Source organism: Sylvia atricapilla, chromosome Z, assembly GCF_009819655.1.
Source record: "Sylvia atricapilla isolate bSylAtr1 chromosome Z, bSylAtr1.pri, whole genome shotgun sequence".
Lineage (NCBI taxonomy): Eukaryota > Metazoa > Chordata > Aves > Passeriformes > Sylviidae > Sylvia > Sylvia atricapilla.
Genome location: NC_089174.1, coordinates 13,942,329 through 13,956,098, shown reverse-complemented (window position 1 = coordinate 13,956,098; position 13,770 = coordinate 13,942,329). Strand labels below are relative to the sequence as shown.

At 43.6% G+C, this 13,770-nt stretch overlaps 1 protein-coding gene across 1 annotated transcript; it reads right to left on the bottom strand.

The window, feature by feature from the left end:
• Positions 1 to 277: 277 nt before the first annotated feature.
• Positions 278 to 12,043, bottom strand: LOC136374563 (ketosamine-3-kinase-like). The gene is made up of 6 exons (XM_066339961.1): positions 11,887 to 12,043; positions 8,948 to 9,099; positions 7,399 to 7,490; positions 6,397 to 6,479; positions 5,950 to 6,072; positions 278 to 5,263 (listed from the first exon to the last, which is right to left on the bottom strand). Exons 1-6 carry the CDS (start codon positions 12,025 to 12,027, stop codon positions 4,925 to 4,927), a joined length of 930 nt encoding a protein of 309 aa, XP_066196058.1. The 5' UTR covers positions 12,028 to 12,043; the 3' UTR covers positions 278 to 4,924.
• Between the last annotated feature and the right edge of the window lie 1,727 nt (positions 12,044 to 13,770).

The following is a 13,770-nucleotide window of genomic DNA, read 5'->3' as shown; positions in this document are numbered from 1 at the left end:
AAAAAGGTATGACTCCATGATGAAATAGATGATTGCCCATCTGTCTTAGCCACACTCATGTTAAGGAATTGTTGTTTTCCATTAGAATCATATTTTTGTAATCTTAACTGTAGAAAAACCAGGGTGCTAAAAAAAAAAAAAAAAATAGGCACAAACCAAAGAATGACATATTCTAACGTATTTACGAGCTTTCACAATTTTGTGGAAGGCATGTATTTTGCACCAAGAGCTGCTGGTCTTTTGTCATCCCTGTAAGAAACACACTTGAACTAGAAAGTAGGATTTAAAATGCTGTTTATTAGAGCTTAGACTATCAGAAATCAATAGCACAGATAATCTCTCTAGGTGCTCTGAGTCCTGAGGGTGTGGCACAGAACACAAACACAGCACTCCATGCAGACCTTGTCCAGAGCAGAGAATGTCCCTTTTTTATTATTTTCTTACAAGGAAACAACTCTTTTCATAATTTTCACAGTCAAGGTGAACATCATAAATGTTAATGTTGGTCGTGAAAAAGTACTGCCCATGTGTCCTTAGTGCTAAACCATCTCAAAATGTTCTGATCTGAGTTGTTTGTAGGAACTAGTGAAACAGAAGATAAAGCAACAACTGACCAAGCAGCAAAGGTCTGCTCAGAGGCAATGACTGCAAAAAGGGAGGGAAATATTTACATTGAAACAACGTGGAGAAAATCTGCACAGCACGGTGTCCAGCTTGGAGGCACCTTTATTGGGAATAAAGCTCCTGTGGAACATGAGAAATGTATAGAACTGAAAGGATTATGCTAATTTACCTTTTATACAAAGGAGCAATAACTTCTATGCAAACCAGGTGTTTTTCTGGAAACCAGTAAGCCTCATTGTCGTTCCTGTGATTTTGGCTGGGAGATTGTGTTTTGTTGTTTCTAGTCAGAACCCTTGACTGTAATTTACATTGTATCAGTACTAGTGGTGAAGATCAGGACAATGATTTTCAACAGTATTTAGTTGTAAATGAATTGTAGTGTGCTGGTTGTGCAGTATGCAGATGTCCAAACTGCAACCCGCTTGCTCGCTCAGCAGGTCCGCATACGGGGGCACAGCTTTGTTCCTTTTCGGTTCAGTGAACCTCAAGAAGAAGTGTGGCAATTGCGTGGAAGAAAGGAGGACTCTCATGTGGGTTGGAGCTAGGGTTTATTGTCCCCAGAGAGCCACATAAAAGTGGCTCCTGGGTTTTGACTTTCAGGTTAAGTACAACGGGTGTGGAAAGGGGCAGGGGGTGATCTAGAACCAATGCCAGGTAGGATGGGAGTGAGCAGAACAAGAAAACAATTAGCAGGACATCTTATACATAAAACAGGGACGGTTAATAGAGACCTTGCCAAATCACAGTGCAGCCCCACTCGCATTTTCCAGGCTTCTGGGGAGGGTAACAGGGTGATTGACAAAACCCACCACAAGGGAAAGACCAAGGGGTTTGAACAGGGGGCAGCGTGGACCAAACCATATTACAGAAATTTGGTAACCTAAATTTCACACTGCAGCAGTGCAGAGGATTGCTCTTAAGAAGCAAAGAAGGAAAAAAATTTAAAACCCATTTTTGCAATGATGCTGAATTTAAAAGCATGATCAACCCATATGATATATTTGCAAACTGTCCTGGCACTCTCAGGTAAAAAGTTTTCAGCCTTTAAAGCATGCTATTATAACCCAGACCCTGTAGTACTTGTTTTACTAATGCCTCTAAAAAGATAACGTTCTTGGTTATATGGCTCTCCAGCTGCTGAAAGGAGAGAGTCATACTGGGTTGCAGTGGAGCACATGGGAAAATGAAGGGGTTTGGCAACAAAATAATGACAAGAAATTGAGAGCTTTATATCTGCATAATGAACGCAACCCTAATTCATTTTTCTGTTTGTTACAGGAAAAACAAAACAAACCCCCCAACAAAACCTCAAATAAAAACAAATTAAAAGTAACCGAATATTTACAAAGAAAAAATAATAAAGCTGTTGTGATTGTGGTGTGGCTTAGCTACCAGAAATACGTTTCCCCCTAAAGCTTTTTGTCACGTTCTAATTCTGTAGCACTTCCCACCTGCTCTGACTTTTTCCAGAAGAGCCCAGCAGCAATTTTAATCACCAGATCTATTCTGGAACATCACTGAAAACAAGAAGTAGGAGGAAAATCAGCCACTGGAGGGGAACATTCGTACCTGCAGGCAGTTTTTCAGGTGGCTACAGCCTGAGAAGGCCTCAGAGCCAAGGGATCCACGGTACAGTAAAGATTCCAGTTACATTCCATTTGTCTGCCTGTCTACACCCTCTCTGATCTTACTAACACTAAAAAAGAACTCTGAAAAATTAAGCCTAATATCCTTACAGTAAAACTCTAAACACAATCATTTCAATCTGCGTAACTTGGATAAATCCAACTTTTCTTCAATCACAATTTTTCGTTCGCTTCTTTTAGGAAAAGGTCATCTCTGAAGATTTGCTCTTTATCAGTTAAGTTTATCTCACAATTACAACTGACAGAAAATCCACTTTCATGTTCATTTTCTCCTGCTAATAATGAAGAGTATTTATGTATTCTAGGAAAATTAACATCTTGGCTTGCACTGTAATGAACATGTAAATTTTCCTCAGTGACACACAGCTCCAAACCAATCCCTGACCATGCACATTCCCAGAAACACCTCTGATGATCATAATTTATCTTAGCAAACTAAGGACCTTTAACAGGTCAGAGCAAGTAATTCCCCAAGAACAAACCAAGATGTATGGTTTTAATTCAGTAACGGTGACAATCAACTGGGAAAGCTTTTATTCAAGCAATGATGTAGAAATAAAACCTATTCTACCAAGCAGATTTTTTTGCAGCAAGAGTCAGCCAGTGAGAAAAGTAGTAGAATTAAGGAAAGTTGTAGCAAGTATCAGTCTTCTTCAATTTGTGTAAGTGACTGCCAAACTAGCGACTAGAAGACCCTCAGTAATCTGCCAGTATCAGCTGCAAAGCAGTTTCAGTTCAGAAAAGTCATTCCCCAACACTCAAAGTGCATGTCAGAATCATGCATGTCTCTCACCTACCTGGCAGGCTTGCACAGAAGCACCACCACCAGTCTACATCAAAAAGAGTATAATTTCAGTATTATCTCCTTGCAGGCAAAAGACAGTCTGTGGAACTAGCATCAAGCACTTCTGACCCCAGTGAAGTGCTGCTCTGTGAGTTACACGTTAACTTACTTCGGTTTCATGTCTCTTACCACAACAGATAGAACATGCATTTAGTGGGGACTGTCACGTGAGGTTTTAGGAAAGGAAGGCTCCCTTGCTTTCCAGGTTATCCAGAGATTTAGTGCGCCCAGAGGTGTCTACATCTTCCCCGCCTTCGTCTGAGTGCCTGGGAGACGTTCACAGACAGTATTTTAAAGTGAACAGTGCAGCAGTCTTAAGTCTGCCTTAGAACTCTCACGAGCACAGATGTACAAATAGTGCAGCCTTGACACTGGGCACATTCATGGTCCCAGTGACATAAATATTATGGTTTATTGCTTCTTGTGCCAGAATAAGGTTGATAAACTCACTGGTATCAGAAAGCACAAGCAGCAGTATCCCCTTGGAATAAAATTACCTGACAGGCATTCCTGTGGAGAAGCAGACGCCATCCCAGAAGGGAGTCTTCCCTGACCTCCTTCCCCTTTTAAGTTATATTTTAATTGTTTTCTTTGAGGTGTGGGAAACACGAGCTGATGTCATTTCATGATTAGGTGGATTTTGAGTGACTTGAGTAATACATGTGAAGCGTGTGCAAGTTTTATTTCATTAGAGAATACACCTCCACAAGGTGTGTACATGAAAAGTGTCTTACCTGAAAAGTTCTCTAAGAATGGACACTGCTAGACAAAAGCATAAGCCAAAAAAGGAAGAGAACTAGTTCTGGTGGAAGCAAAATTGCTGTGGATTAAAGTCCACTGACCAGAAGGCACAAAACAGCCTACAAGCATTCCAGGAGGCACCAACAGTCCGCATCCAATGGAATCAATCAGCAAAACCCTGGAGGTCTTTAAAAGCTTCTGAACCCAATCCTGAGTAATCTGCTTAGGCAGGGAGATTGGACTAGGTGAAATTCTGTGATCCCCCTACACCTCACCCACTCTGATTCTGTGAAAATTAACAGCAAGTCCAAATCCCTTCTGATAGTTCCTGTTACATAATTTTCCTGTTGACTTTCAAGCTCTGACTTTCAATGTTGTTAACATTGCTCTCATGCACACAACTGGAGGTGAAGAAGTGAAAGAGAGAATACACAGCAAAATGCAGCAAGCAACTTCTTTTAGGTGTCTCCTTGGTGTTTATTTGTACTACCCTGCAGAGTCTCGTGCCTTCTGGACACTGAGACCTTTATTCACTGTGCACATGAATAAAGCCTTCCTTAGATTTTTCCCTCATGGAGTTATTCCCAACTAAAAAGGGATGACTATTTTACACTTGGTAATCAGCAGGAGTCACTGGTTCTAGGTCTTTAACAAAGTCAAAGTGTGGCAGTTCAAGATAGTTAGGGATAGGCAATTAGAAGATGTCGCGCTGTACGGGCAGGCAGAACCCCCCTTTCCTCCTCAGCAAAGGTCACTTGACCCCTAATTAGCCAATAACACCTAGTTTATAACGTAAGCAGAAGGAAGTGATGCAGTTAACACAAGTTATATAAACCCATGCTACACACTAATAAACTCCATTTGCCATCCACCACACTGGTGTCTGTGAGCTGATGGCCCGAGCGGTCTGGGGTTGGCCGCCGTGCTGTTCTTGAACCAGGTCGTCACGCCTCGCAGGAGGCAACATCAAAGGTCTCACAGGTGTTTTTAACATTACTACTCCTGCAGCTGCACCACCAAGTATGGGACTCTCCAAACAACATGGGAAGTATTTGGCTTAAGCAGCAAGTTACTTTACAAGGTTTCTCATAATGTTTAAAGAAGACTGTCTGTACCCTGAACCAAAATGGTTCCAGTGGTTCATGTAGTGGAACAGCTGATAAAGCTTCAGGCGTTTCTCAAACCCTGCAGCTTTGGGAATTTTACTATGATAAGCAGAATAAAAAGAACTGCTGAAGCCACCAAACATCCCAGCTATTGCAAGATCATACTCTGAATGGCCGTAGAAAGAAGCTGGATCAAAGACAATTGGACCAGAATCATCCTCGGCTACATTTCCTCCCCAGAGATCTCCGTGCAGGAGAGAAGGAACGATTTCCACATCACAGAACAAACCAGGTATCTTCAGCTGCAAGGGGGAAAAGCAAGACATGTAAATTACACACTCTTTCACTTTAAAATGTAGAGGTATATCTGCATACCTGAAGCATCTTAAAACCCTACATTTGAAACACCATGGGGCCTGGCCAACCAAGAGGTGCTGAGTACATCCAGAAGACTCTTATTTATCATGAAAAGCGGCAGCAGAATAGTAATCTAAATCTTTTTTAGCAAGAAAATAAAAACCTTGAAACTCAGATATTGACCAGGGTTAGTACAATCACCAGCAACAATCACCAGCACTTCATCAGTAGAAAGCTCAAGGATGTCTCACCAAATTTCGAAAAAGTAGAACCCACTCTGTCAGGTGCAAACAGTGAAAGAAAAAACAACGTGCAGGACAGAACTGCTTGTATACTTTTCTCATCATGAATGTGTTACAGGGAAATGAGAACATGAACTCCATCCAGTATTTCCCCAACAGTAAGGCAAAGTGTTATCTGGCACTTTGGAATTCACTCTGGAATGCGAGCATAGGGTGATGTGGCAAACGGCACTATACCTTAATATAAGGGCATTTTAATTCCTAAAAACTGGACTCTCTTACCAACAGAACCTGGTGCAAACCAACAAACTGGAACTTTGGTTTAAGAAAAATAAAATTTAAGTACACCCAACTCTTCCAATAATGAGAACTGAGGGAACCGCTCCTACCTGAAGCTGTGCCCAAAGTTCTCTTGCTTCTTTGTCACCTGATTTCTTTTCGACCATATCCATCTGGGGCTGGATCCTCTGTCTGGCAAAGAAGGTCACCCAGTCATTCTGCCAGTCATTCACCTGAAGAACAGGACTGCAGATGTCAGTTCTACACCACACAACAGGCAGATTTTCTTCTTTTTCAAGTAAGTCTTTTCAGGATCACACAGCCTTTGTGCTGGTACCATCCAGGACAGGAAGTGCTACCATTTAATTGAATATTATCTTAAAACATTAAATTAGGGGAATCTCTCAGTGATTGAAGTCGAAGAAATTCAAGAGCTATCAGCGTCCAAATTAATTTATTTCCATTATGATAATTTTGTGTCACTGTGTCCCTCTGTGTCACTGAAGGGAAAACAAGATAAATTTAAAATTCTATCAGTCTGATAAAGTAAAACCTACCTGTGGAAGATAACCACAGCAGGTAACTGTATGAAAACCAAACTGATCCACAAACTGGACTTCCGTTTGCCCTTGTCCTTTACCTTTCAAACCAAAGACAAAAATTCAACAGTGACAAAATACTAAGCATCTGTGACACAAATGAACCTTTAAAACTGCACAATGCTGCTTCTATTGGGAAAAAAAAAAAAAAAAAAAAAAAAAAAAAAAAAAAAAAAAAAGCACTTTAATGTTCTTTTTATGCTTACAATGTGGCTGTTTTAAATTTAAAAGTTTGATGTAAAGCAGCTGTATTCTACTTTTCAAAATTGTATTTTGAGATTCTGTATCTCCTTTGATACCACGTCCTTGTAGAAACTGTGGTTTGGGCTCCCAAGGTGTCCTGGGTTGTAGTTTAGGATGTATTCTATCACCATCTTCAGTTAATGGCCCATCAATGCCTTGTGCATGACTCATCATCCCATTGTGAGATGCTCCGCCCATGGGGAAGAGCCAAGCATTCTCACTGGATCTAAGCTGGGATTTGGCACAGTAGAAGCAGCCTTCACCCACTGGATTCCCAGAGGACAGGAGCTACCAGACCTTTCTACGAGATTTCTGCTTCAGGAAAACCACCTCGTCTGGACTGTTTCCATCACCCTGATCAGGTTGTATTCTGACTCTGTCAGTGGTTTTTCTATTTGTATTCATTTTATTTTATTTTATTCTATTTTATTCTCCTTTCCTTCTCATTAAATTTTATTTCTGACTTAGAGCCTCTCACTTGGTTTGTTTTCAAACCACAACACAAGGGTCCAAAACTGAGTATATGCTTTGCTTACATAGACCCAAGCAGAGCAAACAAGAGCAAAAAGAATCCCTGTCTGGGTCTGTTTCATCCAAACTTGTTCTCATGGTATCTTCAGAGGAAGATTAACTTGTCCTGAAGTAGCAAAAGTCATTTTAACTGCTCTGTAGATTACTATCAACTGGGTGAGATTTGCAAACAGCTGTGTACTGTACCAACTGTGTTCCCTTCTTTCTTCAGCTTCTCTCCAAGTTTCTGGTTATGAAGGTGAAGATCAGCCAGCTGAGTTCCAAGCAGTGCTGAATGTCTAAGAAACAAAAAAACTAATCTGAGTACCACTGACATATGAACAGAACCAGGTCTCGATATTCCAGGAGTTACTTGAACAGATTTATCAAGTGAGTAAAAGCACCTGTAACAAAATAATTTTTCAGTGTATTCCAGTTATAAACACGTTGTCTTCTCATCAAGACTGCAGATTAACACAAAACGTAATTACTTGGCTGTTTCTGACACCACTACTGACAGTGAAAGTGAGCAACAAGCATAAATTTGCAAACAACGAGGAACTATCAATTCTAATTTCTGTGTCATATCACTTCTGTAAGGACTTTCTGTAAGATACGTGTAAGAAAATACGCACAACATGTTATGCCTCTTTTTTTTTTTTTTTTTTTTTTTTTCCTTAAATTCTGGTAAACTGTGTTTGGGAAATAGAACCAAGCAAGGCTGATCTTCTTTCTACTGCTGCTTCCAGCTGCTTTTCTCTCATATGCATAGATGATGAGAGAATCATAGGGGCTTTGTTTATTATCTATTTTTAATAAAATCTCATCCTCTACATGGTTCAGAGGAGTCTTGTATACAAACAAACTCTTATTATTTAATAATTATTAATAATATTTAATTATTAATATTATTTAATAAATAATAATTATTTATTATTACAACCAGCTGCCTCCCATGTTAACAAAATTATGTTCTTTTTCCTGTCTTTGACCTTTCTCAACTTTCCCTGTTCTCAAGGCACTGTCATTTAAGGCAAAGCTATTTCGTCAATTTGTTCTGTTAACACAGGAAATCTGCATGCCAAAGGTAGCATTTTTGAGCCCAGAACAGCAATATCTCTGCCCTTTTTCTTGAGACTCACCTAGGGCTTTTCGTGAATTAGAAACTCTATCAACAAACAGGATGAGGGACAAGACTTTAAACTGGCTGGAGAAGTTCTGAGAGAGAGATGAGAAGTAGGTCATGACCATCTCCCTAATAGAATCAGACAGATAATTCATCATATTAAGTGCTTGTCACAGAGAAGGGTCAAAAGTTCGAAACTATCAAAATGAAGGTAAGAGCTGAAAATACTGAAAACGAGATTAACTGATTTGGGGAAGCGCCTCTGCACAGTCATGCAAAGCAATAAAGTACTGGTTCTTTTATAGAAGGCAGGTACACAAAACAGGTGATCAGGATGGTCATTTTCCTTACTTTCCTTACAGTAAGAAACCTTACTGTAAAAATCACTAATTAACTAAGCAAACAAACCCAAAACGAACCAAAACCCAAACTCATTTTGGGATGTATGATCAATTTGCTAGGCGAGGCACTGTGAAGTATTTTACACAGCTCTCTGCTGTGTGATTTCCCATATTGTCTTGACTCGCTTTAGAAAAAAAATAAACAAGTTTTCCCTATGAAAAAAAGTTTTTTAACTATCTTAACAGCCAAAATTTCTGGTTAAAGGAAGCAAAGATAACACTGTTTCACCTGTTTAAGCCTCTCATTTCCAAGTGTTCCATCGCAAACGCGGTACTGCCCCCAGGCAGGTCTATAACTCTGATGGGTTTAGGCACTTTTACCGTCTGTGTTTTCCAGACGGCTTCCAGACTTGCCATTTCTCCCTCAAACATTCTTCTGGCCTGCCAGATATTAAAGGAAAGTATTAGTGTCTATGAGCATCAGTCATAGGTAAACAAACCACTTCCACAAAATCAACTGATTTTGTAAAACCTACATAGAAAGGTTGGAGGAAATGTTTATTCACACACAGGATACAGACAGAACCACACCATCAGACCTGACAGTAGTTTTACACTTACAGTAATTTCACTTCATAAAACAAATGAGTGAAAATTACTTAGGTTCTAGAATTCTCTATAATTTAGAAAATCTGTTTGCAACTGAAGGAGTGCAAACTGATTAAAGTATGAGCTCCTTCAGCTACGCCCCACCAGACCAGTGTTCTGGTTCTTTCACCAGAATGGTTTTCCACGGTGTTTTCTTCTACTTCATGGGGAAAGGGTGTGGGTGGGAATTAACTGTAGCAGCAAAATGCGTCCTATCACACTTGTGCAACCCAAGCCATCACCATCTGCATTTGCTCGGAAGACATTCTGAATTTGAGACCTATTTCTGCACCTGTTACCTACACCAAGGAAAATCTACCCTCCCAAGTTCCTCCTCTGAGAGGAACTCATCACATGAAAAAATGCTTCTCTGCAAGAGTCAGGCACGGGTTGCAGAAAAAGCACATGGGAAATTTAACATATCTGGTAAAAGCCAAAGCAGGGAAGGAGAATGAATAAAATAGAAGGAGAATGCTAGCCGTTTAGTAACGATCCATGCAACACAATCACAAGACAGTTTGCAGTAGACATCGACTGAAAATTGGAAGCCTAGAGGCAATCACAGAATGGTTTGTGCTGGAAGGGACCTTATGACATTCATAAACACCACCTTGCCCCATTCCCTGCCAAGGCACGGACACCTTCCACTATCCCAGGTTGCTCCAAGCCCTGTCCAACCTGGCCTTGGACACTCACAGGGATCCAGGGGCAGCCGCAGCTTCTCTGGGCATCCCCTGCCAGGGCCTCACCTCTCCCAGAGTCAGAAATTTTTTCCTAATATCTAACCTAAACCTACTCTCTGCCAGTTGGAAGCAAGCCCCTCTTTCCCTGTCACTCCAGGTCCTCGTAAAAAGTCTCTTCCTGTCTTTCCTGTGAGCTCCCTTCAGGCACTGGACGGTGCAATTATGTCTCTATAGAGCCTTCTCTTCTGCAGGCTGAACAGTCCCAGCTCTCCCAGTCTTTCTTCATGGCGCTCCATCCCCCTGACCATCTCTAGGAGACATTTATGGCTCTCCTTTTGCCTCAAGAGTGAAGAACTGCTGAGTTACCAAGGCTGAGTTAGCTGTGTCCACAGGAGATCAGGAAATACTGTGTCTCTGTCTAAAGCATCATATTTGGCTAAAGCCAGCTGCTCAAACAGAGTAAGAAGAATTGCTGATGCACAGCATCACACAGCACAGCTTTTACAGCACTTCAATGAATCAGTGCTCAGGATCCACACACAGGCAAAAGCACACATACAGAATGAAATTGCTAAATAGAAAAATCTGTCCAGATTTTTTTCCCCCTCAAGCCTGATCTTGCAGCTAGCTGGATTGTGTAGCTAAATACAGAACTAGCAAAGGCCTAAGGAAGGGCTACACCAATTCAAACTCTCTTCTGTAAGGCAGGATAACCTTCCTGTATTACCCCATGTTCCCACCCCCATTCAGCTCCCCAGCTTGATCAGAAATTGTTGACAAATTTGGAAGATACAGTGGCATGCATACTTTGAGACACATTTGCCAGCTATGAAGGGCAAATACAAGTTTTGGCTCCTGTTCTGTCACTGAATCTATTTATGTGATAAACACAAGTACGCGGTATCTTTAAAATAAATTCCACCTGATCTCTGTTTTTGCAAAAGACACTGAAGAAATAAGTTGCATTGTACTTACCTCTACCAAATGCAGGTATTTACCTTTGACAGTATGTTCCAGATATTGAATGGACAAAGCAGAAAAGCTTTAACAATTGGGAAAAAATATCACTTACTGAGAAAAGCTGTTTTTTGTGTGCAGGGAATTAAGTTTTAGTTAAAACCGCAGAAGGCACGCACCCTCTCAGCAGACAATTTTGTGCCTACTGGGTTGCCTTTGCCATTGTCACAGCACTTGCAGACACCGTTACACCACTGCTGCCCTCTGTAAATAACAGCAGCACATCATGGTACTGCATGTCCTGGAGCAACAACACTGATACCACATTATCCCACCAGAGAATCGGACAGGCTGGAAAAGACCTCGCAGACCATCAAGTCCAATCTTTGACTCATCTGCACCTTGCCACCCGGACTACAGCACTTAGTGCCACGTCCAGGCGTTCCTTGGGCACCTCCAGGGATGGGGACTCCACCATCTACCTGGGCAGCCCCTTCCAGTGCTTAACAACCTTTACCAGGAAGAAATTCCTGCTGATAGCCAACCTGGTTTGATGCCGTTCCCTCTCCTGCTGTCCCTGTTCCCTGGGAGCAGAGCCCGACCCCCCCGGCTGAATCCTCCTGTCAGGAGGTTGTGCAGAGCCAGAAGGTCTCTCCTGAGCCTCCTTTTCTCCAGGGTGAGCCCCTTTCCCGGCTCCCTCAGCCCCTCCCGGGGCTCCAGACCCTTGCCCAGCTCCGTTCCCTTCTCTGGACACGCTCCAGCCCCTCAGTTCCCTGTCGTGAGGGTCCCAGAGCTGGGCACAGCCCTCGAGGCGTGGCCTCAGCAGCGCCAGCACAGGGGCGGTCACTGCCCTGCTCCCGCTGCCACGCCAGGCCCGCAATGCTGCTTCCCATCGTGGCGCCTGCCCAGCCCGGCACCCCCGATCCCCACCCGGCCACACCTCCGACCGAGAACTGTTCTTCACGAACACCCGGCCGTGGTCCGTGTCGTAGCTCCAGCCCTGGCTGATGCAGCCGCCACCCGTGTGCCCGGTCGGCCGCAGCACCGCTGTACCGAGAGCCCGCTTCAGCGCGTCCTCCATGGCGGCGGCCGCCGGGGCGGGGACGGGCGGCAAGGGGCGGGACACAGAGGGCAATGGGCGGTGAGGCGCTCGGGCGCTCCCGCTCCTCGGATGCCGAGTCTCCCCTATGTGCAGTTTTATTCTCCTAATCGCCCAACCAATTACGAAATCACAGCATATGTTGAGTTCGAAGGGATCCACGAGGACCATCAAGTCCAACTCGTGTCCCTGCACAGGACATCCCCGCTATGCCATGTGCCTGAAAGCATCGTCCTACGATATTTTTCTTAAAGTCTGCACAGCTGCATAGTAGAGGCACCGCTTCTACAGGATCTACTGATAATTTTATTATAAAGCCCTGAAGAAAAGATCGGAAAAAATTCAGCTTCAAAGATGATAATAGGCAACAACAGAAGTAGTTACAATGCTGAAACTTCTTTATTACAAAAGTTTGATGCTAACTTATATAATCTTAAATAAAGAAGCTACACTTCAGTCATGACATACGTAAACTTACTTAGGCATTAACCTAAAGTTTTAAATAAATAAGTTACACTCGATAGACGTGTCCTGGCTGAAACAGACAATGGGTGTCAGGACTCTGCTCGCTGTTGCCAAATTTCTCTGTTAGTCTCTTAAAGTAAGACAGATTGTTGTGCAGATATTGGCATCCATTCTCCACTTCACTGTAGCTGGGGCTACACTAGAAAGGAAATATAAAAAGAATATTGAGGCACGGAAACATTTCTGCGGAGTTTAGAATTTCATGTGCTCAACGTTAAAGACAGCTCAAATGGGTGGAGTCTGAGGGCTGAACAACTTCTTTGACTTCTTTTTGCAAAAATCAGAGTCAGCACAGGTCGAATATGAGCCTCAGTGGGAATTCCTCATGTTTCCCTTTGTCTTCTGGCAAGGCAACAGGCAATTTGAAATAACAAGTCCGCCCAAAATACATTAGCAATCTAGCTAAAACTTAAATAAACGCCAGCAGACATGACTCAAGGTTCATAAGGATCCACAGAATTATAATACTGAAGTTGTGGAATGTGTGTGTCCAAATCAGAGAAAACTGCAGAGTATCAGGGCATGTCCAAGTGGCTACCGTGACCTCACCGGTAAGGTTACGTCTGCGAAGCTTTGTCTTCGAAAGGACTCTCCTCGGAGCCTTGTGACCTCACTGCGGATGCCGGACCCTCGCTGCTGTGGCTCCGCCGTAAAAGCGAGCGTGTCGCCCCCACTCCGGCCCGCGGCAGCATGGCCCGTTACCGCCGGCGCTCCCGCAGGAGCCGCAGCCGCAGCCGCAGCCGCAGCCGGCGCCGCCGCTCCCGCCGCCGGGGCGTGCGCAGGAGGCGCCGGGCCTCCCGCCGCTCCGGGTACCGCCGGCGCCGCCGCAGCAGCCGCAGACGCCGCCGGCGCTGAGCCGAGTGCGGGGCTCGGCCTCTCAGGGCCCGAGGAGCGCGCAGAGCCCGGCCGTGGCGCGGGGCTGGCGATGCCAATAAAGGCCAGCAATGCTCACCGCGGTGTGAGTGTCCCGTCCCTGCGTGTGTCCCTGGCTGCCCCTGAGTGCCCGTGCTCCCACGCGGGGCCCTACAACGAGCCACTCACAAACGGGCCACCGAGAAGTCAGGAAATAAAATGGATTTCCCCAATTCTTCCCAAAACAGCAAGTTATATCGATAGGAATAGGCAGATCTGCCAGGCCTATGCCTGGCTCCGAGGTTGGTGTCAATCTGTTCAAAACCCGGCTCAGCAGTCCTAAGAAAT